Source organism: Trachypithecus francoisi, unplaced genomic scaffold (assembly GCF_009764315.1).
Source record: "Trachypithecus francoisi isolate TF-2019V2 unplaced genomic scaffold, Tfra_2.0 Lachesis_group21, whole genome shotgun sequence".
In the NCBI taxonomy this organism is placed as follows: domain Eukaryota; kingdom Metazoa; phylum Chordata; class Mammalia; order Primates; family Cercopithecidae; genus Trachypithecus; species Trachypithecus francoisi.
Genome location: NW_022681467.1, coordinates 59,537,110 through 59,552,533, shown reverse-complemented (window position 1 = coordinate 59,552,533; position 15,424 = coordinate 59,537,110). Strand labels below are relative to the sequence as shown.

Here is a 15,424-nt window from a genome sequence, read left to right as displayed (position 1 = left end):
GGACAGGCCCTTACCGTCTGTCAAATGCAGAGCTCAACTGGGCTCCATCGGGGCCTCTGGGGACGACCCCCACCCAGATCTGGTGCTTGTCGATGATGTGTGGGTTCTCCAGGCAGACCGGGAAAGGGCTGAGCGTGGCCGGAGGGACAGACAGTGGGGAAGGACACCAGCACCCCTTTAGCCCTCGAGGCCCGAGACTCCCAGTGAGGCCCAAGACCCCCAGCACCCCGGCTCATGGGGACCCCCAGCACTCCCACCCCACTAACGTCACAGGCGTCACCAGTGCTTAGGCCCCTGGCAGGGGTGGCCCGTACATCTGCATCTCCAGGGCAAAGGAGGACACCGGGGCCAGCGTGCCGCTGGTAAGGATGAGGGAGCGGACGCCCTGGCGGACCAGCTCGCGCATGCTGTGGCCGGGACTGAAGCACCAGTAGCTCAACACCTTCCCTGTGGGGTGGAGGGAGCGGGGGACACGGTGTGAGGACGGGACTGGGGGCCTGACCGCCTGCCTCTCTGCCCATCACCCTCTCACCCACTGGCATCAAGCAAGTTAGCCGACCGCAGCCACCCAGGTCCAGCATGCAGAAGTCAGAACAAAGGAGGCTGCCCCGAGTGTGAGCGCAGTCTGCCAGCTGGGGTCCCCTCTGGGGGACTGGGGGTCCTGGGAGTAGGAGGCAGACCCCAGGCAGATGCTGGGGACACCTCCAGAGAGGTCAGCCCACTCCAACCCTAAACTTCTGCAGAAACTGTGACATGCGGCTCAGGGCAAGAAGCTCATCCCGCCAAGAGCGCACGGGAAGCGGGCGCCAGCGTCCCGACATTCCATGGACGCACAGAAGAGGAAGTGTGAGTTCCCCGCTCCGCCTGGAAGACTCTGAGTGGCGTCAGCAGCGAACAAGGGCACCAGTTCAAAGGAAGTTCCTAGAAGTGCTTGACAGACTGACCGCAGCGGCCGCAGCCTGGGGAGGAGACTGAGCCTGGGCACTGGCCACCCGGAATTCAACACGGCACAAGCAGAACGACGCTGACTGTGACTCAGGGTCAGCAGGGACAAGGCACCTCTCCTAGCAAAGGTCACACCACTTCCTGGGGCTGAGTGTGCCCTGCAATGGGGGAACTTCCCCCAACCTGCACCTCCAGGACCTCATTTCCTACAAACGCCCAACGCAGGGAGTGGCTGCTTCTCAGAAGTCAAGTGACGTCAGAGGTCAATGGAACAAAGAGATTCCAGGCCCTCAGGATCTGTGCACCAGCTGCTCAGGCACGCGCCGCCTCCCACAGCCCCAACTGCCTGCGAGGCCATCACCGAGCCACCGAGCAGGGGTCAAGCCGCGCAACCCTGACGCCCTCCCAGCCCTCCCCTTCCAGCTCGGCCAGGCAGACCAACCACAGCAACCCGCGGGGGCGGCTTCAGCCAGGGCCACGTTGTGCCACCGCGGGCCGGACAGCAGCTAAGAAAGAACGTTCCAGAGAGGGATGAACCAAGCCCAGAGGCAAGGCCCCACTGGAGCACAAGAAGGGGCAGCAGCTCCCACAGCTGCCGCCATGAAGCCCCCCCTTGGACACCACATGGCCGGGTGGGGCCGGACACACTCCAAGAACCACAGGACTCTGGACAGGGAGCCAAGGCCCCGCTCACAGGCCCCACCCACACAGGCCCCCGGCAGCACCGCCTCGAAGCCGCCACAGAGCACAGGAAGCCAACAAGGCATGTGGGGGGGGGCCTCGGGGCCGAGCGCACCAGGGGCTTTGGACAGCAGGGCCACTCGGGTCCCCTTCAGACATGACCCTGAGGCTTGGCCCGGCCAGGCGCTGGGTGGAGGCAGCAGGGAAAGCTGTGCCTCACCGTGGGGCTCCGTGCTGACGGCCTTGGCCTAAACCCGCGTGTCCCAGCAGAGAGGCCTGGCTGGGCTGTGGCTCTGCCGCCACCAACCAGGTGACTCTGGGCAGGTCCCGGTGCCATCAGGCCCTCTCCCGTGTCTCTTAGTAACTCCAGCCTTCAGAGGGACAGCGAGGAGAACGCTCTGGATTGGCCCGGACGTGGAGAAGGTGGCCAGGCCCGGGGCGCAGGAGAACCACGGCTGGCCGTGTGCCTAGCCTGTGGCATGCTGGTGCTCAGCACCACACCCGGGCGGGCGGGGAGAGTGTGGGCCCAGGTCTGTACCTCGCTTTCTGGCTGCAGTGGTGCTCCAGGCATCAGACCGCTGAGCCGTCCTCCGGTGACCAGCATCAGGATGGATGTGCACCTGGAAGGGACAGGACCAGGAGTGTGGAGACCCCGCCCATGTCCTGGGGGCAGCCCCTGACCTTTCAGGACCGCAGAACCCCCAGCCCCACCTGCGTCCTGGAGGTGGCCCCTACCTTATAGGACTGTAAGGCCCCCAGCCCTGCCGGAGAACCAGGGCTGCCCTCGGAGGGGTCCACACTAAACACAATCTGAAAGGCAGAGGAAGTGCAGTCCCGTGAGAAGCCTGAGGCTAGAGCCTGGAGCCCTGGAGGCCACCTGACCTTCTGCGGCATCAGCCCCACACACGGGAGGTCACAGGACACCCAGGGGTCATCGGTTCACCGGCCCCTGCCATCATGCAGCCCCAGGCCGACGGACAGGAGCTGGCACCTGCCTGACCCTTTCTCCTCCCTAGAGGGACCCCCGGTGAGCTCTCTGTCCCCCTACGCAGGCCATCTCCGTGCACTGGAACTGCAGCAGCCCGAGGGGCCTCTCCTCCCACCAACTGGCCCAGCCCTCCTCTCTGTGCCCCTAAGGGTCCCAAATTAATCTAGAAATTCAACATGGCCTAGTGCAGTGGCTCACGCCTGTAATCCCAGCACTCCGGGAGGCCAAGAGGAGCGGATCGCCCGAACCCAGGAGTTCGAGACCAGCCTGGGTGACATGGTGCAACCCCAGGGTCTCCGCCAAAAAAACACAAAAACTAGCCGGGCGTGGTGGCCCGTGCCGTGGTCCCAGTTAACTTGGGGGGCTGAGCTGAGCCGGGCGTGGTGGCCTGTGCCGTGGTCCCAGCTACCTGGGGGGCTGAGCTGAGAGGATCCCCTGAGCCCAGGAGGTTGAGGCTGCAGTGAGCTGTGATGGTCCCACTGCACTCGACTGGGCAACAGAGAAACACTGACTCAAAAACACAGGAATTCCACCCATTCCAGTCAAAATCACAGGAAGATTTTTAAAGGAAGCAGACAGGCTGACTCCAACATGCATCATGGAGAAAACATCAGGGCAGGTTTAAAAAGAACAAGAGGCCAGGCACAGTGGCTCACACCTGTAATCCCAGCACTATGGGAGGCAGAGGCGAGAGGATCACCTGAGATCAGGAGCTCGAGACCAGCCTGGCCAACACGGCAAAACCCCGTCTCTACTAAAAATATGAACATTAGCTGGGCGCGGTGGCAGGCGCCTGTAATCCCAGCTACTCAGGAGGCTGAGGCAGGAGAATCATTTGAACCCAGGAGGCGGAGGTTACAGTGAGCCGAGATCGCACCACTGCACTCCACTCTGGGCGACAAGAGCGAAACTCTGTCTCAAAAACAAACAAAAAAAGAAATTGGTTCTGGCCGACACCAGAACTTACGACAAAACCACCATGAACAAAACCGTGAGGAAAACAGTGTGGCAGGTGCCCAGCGGAGTCGGCAGAAGCCGAGCCACTCGGTCAGCACACGGAACCACCGGTGTGGCGTGCTGGGAAAAATCCAGATAGAGTCTGCCTTTCACACTCCCACAGGTGACGCCGGAAGGCACGAAGGCCCCAACACAAAGCTCCGCTACCCTACAGTGCAGTTTGGAGAACACACAAGACCCAGTTTAGCATCTTGGTCGGGAGGCACAAGCTCAGGACAAAAATCTGATGACAAGGAAACATCTATTCACCAAACCTGTCATGAAAATGGAAAAAATGACCAGCACGAGACCAGGAGAGAATACGTTGGCACGTGTTCCTCAGATCTTACAGAGAACCCTGCAAATCAACGGGAAAGGGACGATGCCTGCACTAGGAAAAGAGCGCGTGATGACCGTTCTGGAAAAAGAGCCGAAAATGGCCAGAACAGGAACGCGAAGCCCCCAGCGGGCTCAGCAGAGCGGCCATGTCAGCCAAGCCGCCGTCAGAGCCCTGGAGACGGACGAAGCCACAGACTTGAGGGAGTTCTTCCGGGAACATCAAGAAGCCGGAATCGTTCACAGAAATGCAGAGAAGCTGAACTAGAGAACACCGGGGGGCAGACACCACGGCTGGGACACAGACTGGCAGCGTGCGTGGATTGGGCATGTGTGCACGTGCCTGGGTATGCACAGGAGAGAGAAACTTCCTTCCATTCCTTCCTTCCTTCCCAGCCATTTTCACTGTCAAGACAACTAAATACAGGGCCTTGCATTTTACCAAAGCATTTGGCCCACAGGGATGGAAACAGCAGAACAAATTCACCGCGACACCAGTGGCTACCACAAGCAGGGCTGAGGCTGCCTCAGGAAACAGTGTCCCTCAAAAAGCCCTCTGCTGGGCAGGGCTGGACGCTCTTCCCTGTCATCCCAGCACTTTGGGAGGCCAAGGTGGGCAGACTGCCTGAGCCCAGGACTTTGAGACCAGCCTGGGCAACATGGCAAGACCCATCTCCACAAAAAAGCTTTAAAAATTAGCCGGGCGTGGCGGTGCACGCCTGTGTTCCCAGCTACTCAGGTGGCTGCGGCAAGAGGACGGCTTGGGCCCAGGAGGCTGAGGCTGCAGGGAGCTGGTGACAAGGCCCTGCACTCCCGCTGGGGTGACAGAGCGAGACTCTGTCTCAAAAAAACACCACCACAAACCCCCCCGTGCCTCAGCCCCAGGGCAGCTCAGGCAGAGAAGGAAAGGGACCCACTAGTCTCACACGGGCCCAGCGGTGACTGGCTCCCCAGTACGGGCCAGCGCTGCCCAGTTTGCCTCCAGCTAAGCGCTACCTCCCCAGCACACAGCCTGGCCCTGCCTGGAGTTGCCTCCAACTGAACTATGCATCCCACCTCTTCCTGGGGCCACTAGCCCCACTCTAGCCCCACTCTGTCCCCAGGGTCACCTGTGCCTCAGGGCTGCAAGTCCAGCCCAGCACCAGCCCTATGAGCAGCGCCCACACCTGCAGGGACTCAGGAGCAGCCGCGGGTGAACACGGTGCGCAGCCCCCAGGGTTGGGAGGAGCTGAGTCATCTGCCAGTGGCTACTTAAGAGCAGCAGCCAAAGGAAATTCCAAACCAATGGGGTGAGCAGGATTTGCTTCCAGAGTGTGGAGACTTCTCCATAATGGAGCCTGGGAAGCCACATTCCAGGGAGGGGCAGGCCCGGGCCAGCTCACACCTGCCCTCCAGGCCCTGGGCTGCAGGGCTGCCTCGATGGCCTTGTGCTGGAGATGATTTGCAGTGACCCATCAGGACATGGAAGCAGGTCCGCCTGGCAGGTGCATGGCCTCCTGCTTGAAGAGCCAACCATATTCCAGGCGGGACAGCAAAGCAGCCCTTGGCAGGCAGGAACCACAGAGAGAGGGGTCTGGCCCTGGGATGCCCACCGTGCCTTTGGGGAGGAGCTGGGAGACAAGGCAGTGCCGTCTTTCTAGCCCCAGCTGCCACACAGAGAAGACACAGGCTGTGGAGTCGCCGGCTGCAGAGAAGGCCACGGTGGAGGTAGGGCTGAGCCTGGGCCGCGCCACCTGCTGTGCCCACCCCACCTGGTCCCTGCCCAGGTGTCGCCCCCGCTTAGAGCCGCATCTGTGAAGAAGGCAGTGCCTGGTCGTCCTGGGGCCTGCAGCTCCACGCCCAGCAGCACGCACAGAGCACCGCACCATGTGCACAGGCCGACCATACATTCCAGGGTTCTTCTGCGGCCTCCTCCAGCTCGAGCACCCCCCAACCCAGGCGGACACTCGTGACGTTGTCACAGAGCTGGGCAGCCCCACCTAACCCTGCCATGATCTCATGTGGCCAGGAGGTTCAGTGTGGGCAGCACAGAGGCGGCCTCACACGGCTCCACACAGCCACCTGTGCCTCGGTTTCCCCAAGGACTGATGGCCTCCCAGTCAGGGACTTGTGGGTCTGCTTCTAAAAAATGCACCGAGGCCCAGGAGAGGCAAGTCTGTGCCCAGAGCACCCAAAACTGGGGCTTGCCCTCCACAAACCGCACAGGCACCCCTGCACCAGGCACCCCTGCATCAGGCACCCCTGCATCAGGGAAAGCGGGTGCTGCCATAGGCACAGAGCCAGGAGCAACCTCACATGGGAGGGGACAGGCATCGCAGGGCAGAACGGGGCCAAGGAGAAGGGGGCCAGGGCCGCACCCCCATCCTGGGCTCGCAGGGACAGCCCCGCTGGCAACCTGCAGAGTCCCCGTTCGTCTGTCCCTGGAGAAGCTGTTCAGGAAGCTGCGTGTGTCCAGAGCTCTTCATCTGCGTGCAGCTGGGGCTGCCAGGCGTGGGTCCCCCCTGGCCTGAGGGCGCAGACAGGGCAGGAGCCGCTCCCTGGCTCCCACTCCCCTTCACGTCCTCCCCCACCAGCGTCACCCTGAGCATGTACCACCAGACCTCGTCCTCCCCCATCCCCGCGGGAGGCCCAGTGTGGGTTTGGGTCACAGGAAAGGAGCCAAGGGTTTGCCAATCGGAAACAGGTGGTGTGGGGGCTGTGCTCCCACCCCCACGTCTAGAATCAGTAACTAATACAGCAGGAGAAGGCACCCGCCCGGCTTCCATCAGGGAAGGAGACGCCAGAGGAGCAGGCCCCACCTGGATGATGTCCGCCAGCTTCTGCAGTCCGGCCGTGTTGGTGAACACTCCAGCACCTGGGGAGGCAGCATGCTGGGCGCTGACACCCACACTGCAGGCAGGGGAGGCCCCCACCCCAGCCCCGGCCCTTCTAGCCATAAGCCAGCTCAGCCCGACTGCCAAGCTCCATCTCCTGCCCAACGGGGGGCCCAGGGTGGAGCGCAGTGTCCACTCAGGGCGGGCAGCTCGCCTGCCCTTCCCAGCAGCCAGGAGAGAAGCCAGGCAGGGACAGAGTCTCCAAGGGGGTCGGTGGAACTTAAAAAGAGGCTCTGTGGTCACCTAAGGTTTGAAGCAGCGAGAGCCACCCTCCCCAGCACCTGGGAGCACAGCAGAGACCCGCTGGGCCCGGCATCTCAAACCAGAGCAGCCCATGGGGACACTGCCTCTGGGCAAAGCCTCTGGACCCCACAGCTCTGAGAAGTAGAACTCGGGGTGTGTGGAGAAGCCAGAGGCCCCACAACCCAGCCAGGGCCTTGGGCTGCTCTTCCTTAAAAGGGGAATAATGGAATGAGTCTATAGGACGAAGCCGCCAGCTGCAGAACTGAGACAGGCTCTACGGCAGTGGGCAACCAGCACTAACACCTCCACGCCCCGATTAGAAGGTGAGGTTCTGTGAGCCTGTTCCTGCTGACGGCCAGGTGATGGCCAGGGGAGCCCTGACTGCCGGGATGGAGGCCTGCTGCACCCCCTACACCATGTTTGCCCACACCAAAGACCCCGCCCCAGCACTCACGTCCGGCCAGGTGCTGGATGATCTGGTCCAGTGAGTCCAGGATGCAGCCCTTGGTCTGAAATGTGATCTGGGCTTCAGCAAACAGCTCAAAGATGTAGCTGCCGAGGAGAATAAGGCAGGCTCGAGCCTGGCAGGGGGATCAGGCTGCAGCTTTGGGAACGGAGAATAAGGCAGGCTCGAGCCTGGCAGGGGGATCAGGCTGCAGCTTTGGGAACGGAGAATAAGGCAGGCTCGAGCCTGGCAGGGGGATCAGGCTGCTTGAGGACGTAGCTGCCGAGAAGAAGGCAGGCTTGAGCCTGGACGGGGAACAGGCTGCAGCTTTGGGAATTGAAGGCAGCAACTGTGGAAGTTTCCTACCCTCGGAAACAAACGGAGCCCTCCAGGGGACGCTAGCATTGGGGGTGAGAGGCCTCTGCCCTCAGGAGCCTCCAGATGGGAAGAGGAGGCCTGGCCAGCATGAGCACAGCACCAAGGAAAAGAAGCCCCGTCCTCAGAGGGGAGGGATGGGGTCGCCCGGGGTCGTCAGGGGCTTCTGGGAGGCAGTGGCTCTGGGCAGAGTCCCCAAAGCCTTGGAAAGTGACAGTGATGGCGGCAGCAGAAGCTACAGGAGGGGCCCCTGGGGGTGCAGGGTGGCCAAGGAGCCACACCAGAGCCTTGAGCATTACGCTGAGGACACTGGCTCCACCTGGAAGCAACTGGGAGTCCCCACAAGGTCGGCGCTCAGGCAGAACGCGCTCGCCTCAGCGGCTGTGCACTCAGTAGAGCCCCCACACAGGCCCCAGTCCTGACTCCTCATCTGCCTGCAGGACAGACAACAAACTCTGCTACCCTGGCTGTGAAGAAGACAGGAGACCCACGGAGCCTTCAGAATGTTCCAGGCCTCCCGGAGTCCAGAAGAGGTGGTGGCTGGGACACTCATCGTCCTAACAAGAAGGTCTCATTCTAACAGGCACCTGTGCTCAAACAAGGGACTGGACCAGAGTCCAGGGAAAGGCCTGGAGGAGGAGAAACTGTAGGAAACCCAGTGGCCCCGCGTGGGTGCGTGTGCTGTTCCGTGGATGCATGTGCTGTTCCGTGGGGGCGTGGGTGCTGTTCCGTGGGTGCGTGTGCTGTTCCGTGGGTGCGTGTGCTGTTCCGTGGGGGTGTGGGTACTGTTCCATGGGTGCGTGTGCTGTTCCGTGGGGGCGTGGGTGCTGTTCCGTGGGTGTGTGTGCTGTTCCATGGGGGTGTGGGTGCTGTTCCGTGGGTGTGTGTGCTGTTCCGTGGGGGCGTGGGTGCTGTTCCGTGGGGGCGTGGGTGCTGTTCCGTGGGTGTGTGTGCTGTTCCGTGGGGGCGTGGGTGCTGTTCCGTGGGGGCGTGGGTGCTGTTCCGTGGGTGTGTGTGCTGTTCCGTGGGAGTGTGTGCTGTTCCGTGGATGCGTGTGCTGTTCCGTGGATGCGTGTGCTGTTCCTCTCAATGTCTCAACAACCAGATCATGCAAACCGCTCCTACCAGGTCTCAAAAAGGGAAAACGGGCCTGAAAACAGGCCTCACTGGTGTGACAGCCCAGGACTGCACCACGGCCTATCTGTAGTGAAGCAGCTGGCTCCCCGCCTCTCACCTCCCTGGCTTGGTGACACCGCTGTCGTCTCCAGGCAGCTCAACGGCATCGATGGCTCCCTCCAGGCGGAGCAGGATCACTGCAGGTCGGGTTGAGGAGGCATCAGGGGGAGGCTCCACCCGGCCGCAAGAAGGTGGGGAGGGCAGCACTTACTCTTCAGCTTTGCAATGTCTTCCAGCTCCATGTTCAGCCCTGGGCAAGAGAAAGGCAGCAGAGGCACAGTCTGCGTCACGCTCAGGCCAACAACCCCGCCCTTGAGAACCAGGATTCCCGGCATGGAGAAAAGGACACCACCGGGGAAGGAAGAGGCTACAGAGCCCATGCCAGCCAATCCAAACTGCAGACACCAAGAGAAGGCGTTTCACCTTCATTTATCTGTTTATTTCTGAGACAGGATGTCACCCTGTCACTCAGGCTGGGGTGCAGCGGCGCTCGCTCTGCTCACTGCGACCTCTGTGTCCCAGGTTCAAGCGTGTCTGTCTCCCAACTAGCTGGGACTACAGGCGTGTGCCACCACGCCCGGCTAATTTTTGCATTTGTAGTAGAGATGGGGTTTCACCATGTTGCCCAGGCTGGTCTTAAACTCCCGACCTCAGGTCATCCAACCGTCTCGGTCTCCCAAAGTGCTGGGATTACCAGTGAGCCCTTGTGCCCGGCCAGGTGTTTTACCTTCAGAGTTAACATTTGTGAACACATCTGTGTGTATGGATGTATCTCCACAAAAACACCCAGTAACAATGACCAACCCAGTAACCATGACTAGCCTGGTGCCGCATCGCGGCTCCTGAAATACCACCATGCAGGAAAAGAAACCAGAGCTTCTTGGAGACTTGGCTGATTCCAGGTCTGGAGCAGGACATGAGTGTGAAAAATCCTGACTCCCAGACAGCAAAGAGGCCACAACTGCCGGGGTCAAGACCACATGAAAACACCTCGAGGTGGAGCAACGGGGGGTCAGGAGTGAGATTCAGGATGGCGCGCGGAGCAGGACCAATCCCTACACGCTCATACACATTCACTGATGACGTTTGATTGATTGATGGATTGATTATTGAGACAGAGTCTCACTTTGTTGTGAGGCTGGAGTGCAGTGGTGCGATCTCAGCTCTCTGCAACCTCCGCCCCCCGGGTTCAAGTGATTCTCCTGCCTCAGTCTCCCCAGTAGCTGGGATTACAAGCACGCGCCACCACGGCCCACTAATGTTTTGTTTTTTGTATTTTTAGTAGAGACGGGGTTTCACCGTGTTGGCCAGGATGGTCTCAATCTCTGACCTCGTGATCTGCCCGCCTGTGCTGGGATTACAGGTGTGGGACAGCACACCCGGCCCACAGCCAGCATTTATCCTGCCTTTCCTGTGTGAATGGGATCACCACACAGCTGAGGTGATGCAGAGCATGGTCCTAGATTATTCCTGCTAACTGACTAAGCAACAGAATTGGCACACTACCATCTTGCAATCCCCCAATAATCAACAGAGTCAGATGTTCAGCAGCAACAATGTTAACATCGGAAGAAACTGGAAAGCAGATGCTGTGAGCCTCCTGATAGAAAGGACATCCCGCCTGGAGCCAGGCAAAGGGTGGCCCCAGTCTAACTGGGGTCCTCAAGCCACCTAAGGGCACCTAAGTGCAGAGGAGACGAGGAGACCAGGGAACTCGTGTGACTGCCCCTCCCATACCCAGATTCAGACTCCGCAGATCACGCAAACCAGATCATGCAAACCAGACGCTCGTACCGGGCTCTTCAATAAATAAAGTGTCAGGAAAAGAATGGACCCTGCCAAGCATGGTGGCGCATGCCTGTAGTCCCAGGAGTTTGGAAGGCCGAGGCAGGAGGATCGCTTGAGCCCAAGAGGCAGAGGCTGCAGGAGGAGGAGGCTGCAGGGAGCCCTGATGGCACCACTGCTCTCCAGCCTGGGTAACAGAGCGAGACCCCATCTCCAAAGGGGTAGGGGAACAAATAGGGATGAAAACTGAAGTTCCAGTCCTGAATGAGATGGCAGAAGCCCACCTCACCACACGTCCCCCACTTGTTACAACAAAAAGCCCTGCACATCAAGTAACTAACAGAACTGAAGAGTGGAGAAGGCCCCGTGGCGATGTTCACACAGCCCTGGGCGGGGGTGTTTCTCCCACGTCATATAACCCACAAAAGGGCAGCTGCCAGGATGCGGGAAGGAGACCTGTCACTCTCCCCACCCTGCGCCGGGCAGAGGATGGAAAGAGGTGGGGCTGGGGGACTGCGGAGAAGAGGGAGGTGGAGCGTTCAAAGTCCCAGGAACCCCTTCCCCCCTGCAGCGCCCTGCGTGGCAGTCTTGAGATCTGATGGCAGTGGTGACCGCCTGCGGTCCCGGTGCTTTAAGAGGTGAGAAGGGAAGACCCCATCAGCCCAGGAGGCCGAGACTACAGGGAGCTAAGATCGTGCCACCGCATTCCAGCCTGGGCAAGAGTCACGCCCTGTCGCTTAAAATATATGTATATATATAAAGGGATCCTAAAGCCAGAACAAATGCCAAGTTTGCAAACTCACTCTCTACCAAGCAGCCACCCTGGTGAGAAGGGTGAGGACGAGGCTGCCCAGGGTCCAGGGTCCCCATGGTGTCCGTCCACATGTGTGATTTTAGAGGAAAATGAGGAAAGCTGATGCTGGAGACGTTCTTTTTTTTTTTTTGAGACGGAGTCTCGCTCTGTGGCCCAGGCTGGAGTGCAGTGGCCGGATCTCAGCTCACTGCAAACTCCGCCTCCTGGGTTTACGCCATTCTCCTGCCTCAGCCTCCCGAGTAGCTGGGACTACAGGCGCCCGCCACCTCGCCTGGCTAGTTTTCTGTATTTTTTTAGTAGAGACGGGGTTTCACCATGTTAGCCAGGATGATCTCGATCTCCTGACCTCGTGATCCGCCCGTCTCGGCGTCCCAAAGTGCTGGGATTACAGGCTTGAGCCACCGCGCCCGGCCGATGCTGGAGACGTTCACACGCAAGTCACAGCAGAACTGAGGAAGATACTCACAGACTCCTAGTCAGCTGTTCACAGAGGCCACGCAGCAAATGTGGACAAAGGTCGGGCGCGGTGGCTCACGCCTGGAATCCCAGCACTTCCGGAGGCCGAGGTGGGCAGATCACCTGGAGTTTGAGACCAGCCTAGCCAACATGGAGAAACCCTGACTCTGTATTTTTAATACAAAATTAGCTGGGCGTGGTGGCGTGCACCTGTAATGCCAGCTACTTGGGAGACTGAAGCGGGAGAATCACTTGAACCCGGGAGGTGGAAGTTGCAGTGAGCCAAGATCGCACCACTGCACTCCAGCCTGGGCAACAAGAGTGAAACTCCATCTCAGAAAAAAAAAAAAAAGAAAACATAGACAATATAGACCAACTGACCACATCACAGAAGGGTTTCCATGTTTTCCACGTACACCATGACTAGCGCTGTGTGGAAATACGCCTCTGCACAAACCCTGGGAAGGAAGCTACAGGCACAGCAAGTGATACGCGCCCGACGTGTAGGTCATTTAAAATGCAAGACGCCCTTACAGTGAATACATTTCGTTTTACTGTTTTTTTTTTTTTTTTTTTTTTTTTTTTTTTTTGAGACAGCCTCATTCTGTCGCCCAGGCTAGAGTGCAGTGGAGCCATCTAGGGCAAGCTCTGCCTCCGGGCTCAAGAGCTCCTCCCACTTCAGCCTCCAGAAAAGCTCAGACCACAGGAGCACACCACCACACCTGGCTAATTTTTTGGTAGAAGCGAGGTTTCACTATGTTGCCCAGGCTGGTCTCGAACTCCTGGCCTCAAGCGATGCTCCCATCTCAGCTTCACAAAGTATAGTTTTCAATTTCGCACAGTAGAGGCCAAGTTGACACTGGCTGGGAGAAGACATAGGTCTTCGGAAAGTACCAGAACTACTGAACGATACCAGCCTTTCCACAGCCTACAGGACCCCAAACAATTCACACCCGAGAAGCCTCTGAGAGAAGTGGGTGCCCTGCAGTGCCAGCCTGAACAGATAGTGCCCAGGCCGACCATACACAGCCACAGGGCAGGCTGCCCCCTGCAGCAGCGCAGGCCTCAGGACCGAGCAGCCCGTCTATGAACGCACCTGGGCTGGGGGAGTCCATGCTGAACGGGTGGGGCTCGCCCTGCTGCGCAGTCTTGGTCTGCTCCTCCAGCACCTGGTCTATGACGTCCAGTCCTGAAGCCAGGTCATGGGGGGTCAGGTCAAAGGATGCTGATTCTTCACACATCTTCTCCTGGAGCCCAAGCACACCCGGATCACCACAGAGCAGGATGGGATCGGGAGCCCAAATCACCCGGATCACCACAGAGCGGGACAGGATCGGGGGCCCAAGCATACCAGGATCACCATAGAGCAGGATAGGATTGGGGGTTCCAGAAAGCAGGAATGGGGTTGGGGTGCAGAAGGCACAGGAGGCTGACAGCCAAGTCCCTAAAGCCACGCCCTGGGGTCTCTAAGGCCAGGCCACAAGTAGGTCCAAACACGACTGTCTGGCCCACACCAATATTTAGAAACGATTATTTCAGGCCAGGTGCGGTGGCTCACACCTGTAATCCCAGCCCTTTGGGATGCTGAGGTGGACAGATCACTTGAGCTCAGGAGTTCAAAACCAGCCTGGGCAATGCTGCAAAACCCCATCTCTACAAAAAATACAAAAATTAGCCAGGCGTGGTGGTGTGCACCTGTAGTCCCGGTTACCTGGGAGGCTAAGGTAGGAGGATGGCTTGAGCCCAGGAGGTGGAGGTTGCAGTGGACCAAGATCGCACCACTGAACTCCAGCCTGGATGACAGAATGAGACCCTGTCTCAAAAAACAAACAATTATTTCACTGGAGTTGCCAATTTTTTTTTTTTTTTTTTTTTTGAGACAGGGTCTCGCTGTCACCAGGCTAGAGTGCAATAGTGTGATCTTGGCTCACTACAACCTCCACCTCCCGGGTTCGAGCAATTCTCCACCTCAGCCTCCTGAGTAGCTGGGACTATAGGTGCCCACCACCACGCCCAGCTAATATTTTTGTATTTTTAGTAGAAATGGGGTTTCATTATGTTGGCCAGGATGGTCTTGATCTCTTGACCTCATGATCCGCCCGCCTCGGCCTCCCAAAGTGCTGGCATTATAGGCATGACCTACTGCGCCCAGTCAACATTTTTTTTTTTTTTTGGACACAGAATCCCGCTCTGTCACCCAGGCTGGAGTGCAGTGGTGTGATCCTGGCTCACTGCAGCCTCCACCTCCAGGGTTCAAGCGATTCTCCTGCCTCAGACTCAGGCCATGTGGCCGGAAGGGCAGAGACACCGCAGGCGAGACCACACGCCTGTTGCTGCCCTGGTGACAGAAGCCGAGGGCAGAGGAGACATCCCTGACCCAGGCTGACCCCTAGCTGGCTGGAGGAAAGGGGTCTGGGGAGCGGCCTATAGGGGCCCTGCGCCTGAGGGACAGGTCCCTGGCCCAGCTGGCCAGTCTCCAGCCCCAGCAGAGGCATCGGATCAGAGTGGGACGGGGTGCAGAAGCTCCTGGGGTGCTCAGTCCTCAGTCCCGGGCGCCGAGGGCTGCAAGGGTTTGGCCAGAGCCCCTCCAGAAAGGTTTGTGCTGTTCTTGAAGAAACAGGAGGCGTTTAGAGGCAGTGGAGACTCACCACATTGTGAGCTTCGTCAAAGATCACGACCATTCCCTTCAGGTCAATGCTGTGTGCTCTGCGGCTCTATAGGAGGAAGAGAAGGGACCAGTGCTGGAGCTCACAGGAGGAAGAGAAGGGACCAGTGCCAGAGCTCACAGGGGCAGGAAAGAGGGAAACCAAGGCACGTGCGGGCGGCACCGAACATCGCAAGTGCAGACAACAAACGCCGGCGACGTGGAGAGGACGGGCCAGATCTGGATGGCAACCTGGCAACACCACCCCACCCTGAGCAGCAGCTCGCCACGCCGGGAGACGCCACACACGGCATGGAAAGGCACGCGCCACGCTCAGCGAGACAGACGGCCACGACGTCCTGGGAGCCCCCGGCCACCGCAGTCAGCCAGCCACAGACCACAGGAGCCAGGAAGACCCAGACCCAGCAGTTCTCTGCCCCGGCTCCACTTAGGGAGACTTACAAACCCAACTCCAGGCCGGGCGCAGGGGCTCCCACCTGTCATCCCAGCACTGTGGGAGGCCGAGGTGGGCGGATCACGAGGTCAGGAGTTTGAGGCCAGCCTGACCAACATGGTGAAACCCCATCTCTACTAAAAACACAAAAATTAGCTGGGCGTGGTGGTGTGCGCCTGTAACCCCAGCTACTCAGAAGACTGAGGCAGGAGA

At 59.4% G+C, this 15,424-nt stretch overlaps 1 protein-coding gene across 11 annotated transcripts in view; it reads right to left on the bottom strand.

Annotated features, from left to right (window-relative positions):
- The window catches only part of RTEL1 (regulator of telomere elongation helicase 1), a 38,643-nt gene that overhangs the window by 8,212 nt on the left and 15,007 nt on the right, over positions 1-15,424 (bottom strand). For all 11 annotated transcript variants that reach the window (XM_033187143.1, XM_033187140.1, XM_033187145.1 and 8 more), the window contains 10 exons: positions 14,762-14,827; positions 13,210-13,360; positions 9,270-9,308; positions 9,117-9,195; positions 7,517-7,614; positions 6,745-6,800; positions 2,362-2,436; positions 2,165-2,246; positions 315-447; positions 15-128 (listed from right to left, as the gene is read on the bottom strand). In XM_033187143.1, the coding sequence (XP_033043034.1) occupies positions 15-128; positions 315-447; positions 2,165-2,246; positions 2,362-2,436; positions 6,745-6,800; positions 7,517-7,614; positions 9,117-9,195; positions 9,270-9,308; positions 13,210-13,360; positions 14,762-14,827 (893 nt within the window). The remainder of the gene's footprint in view (positions 1-14; positions 129-314; positions 448-2,164; positions 2,247-2,361; positions 2,437-6,744; positions 6,801-7,516; positions 7,615-9,116; positions 9,196-9,269; positions 9,309-13,209; positions 13,361-14,761; positions 14,828-15,424) is intronic.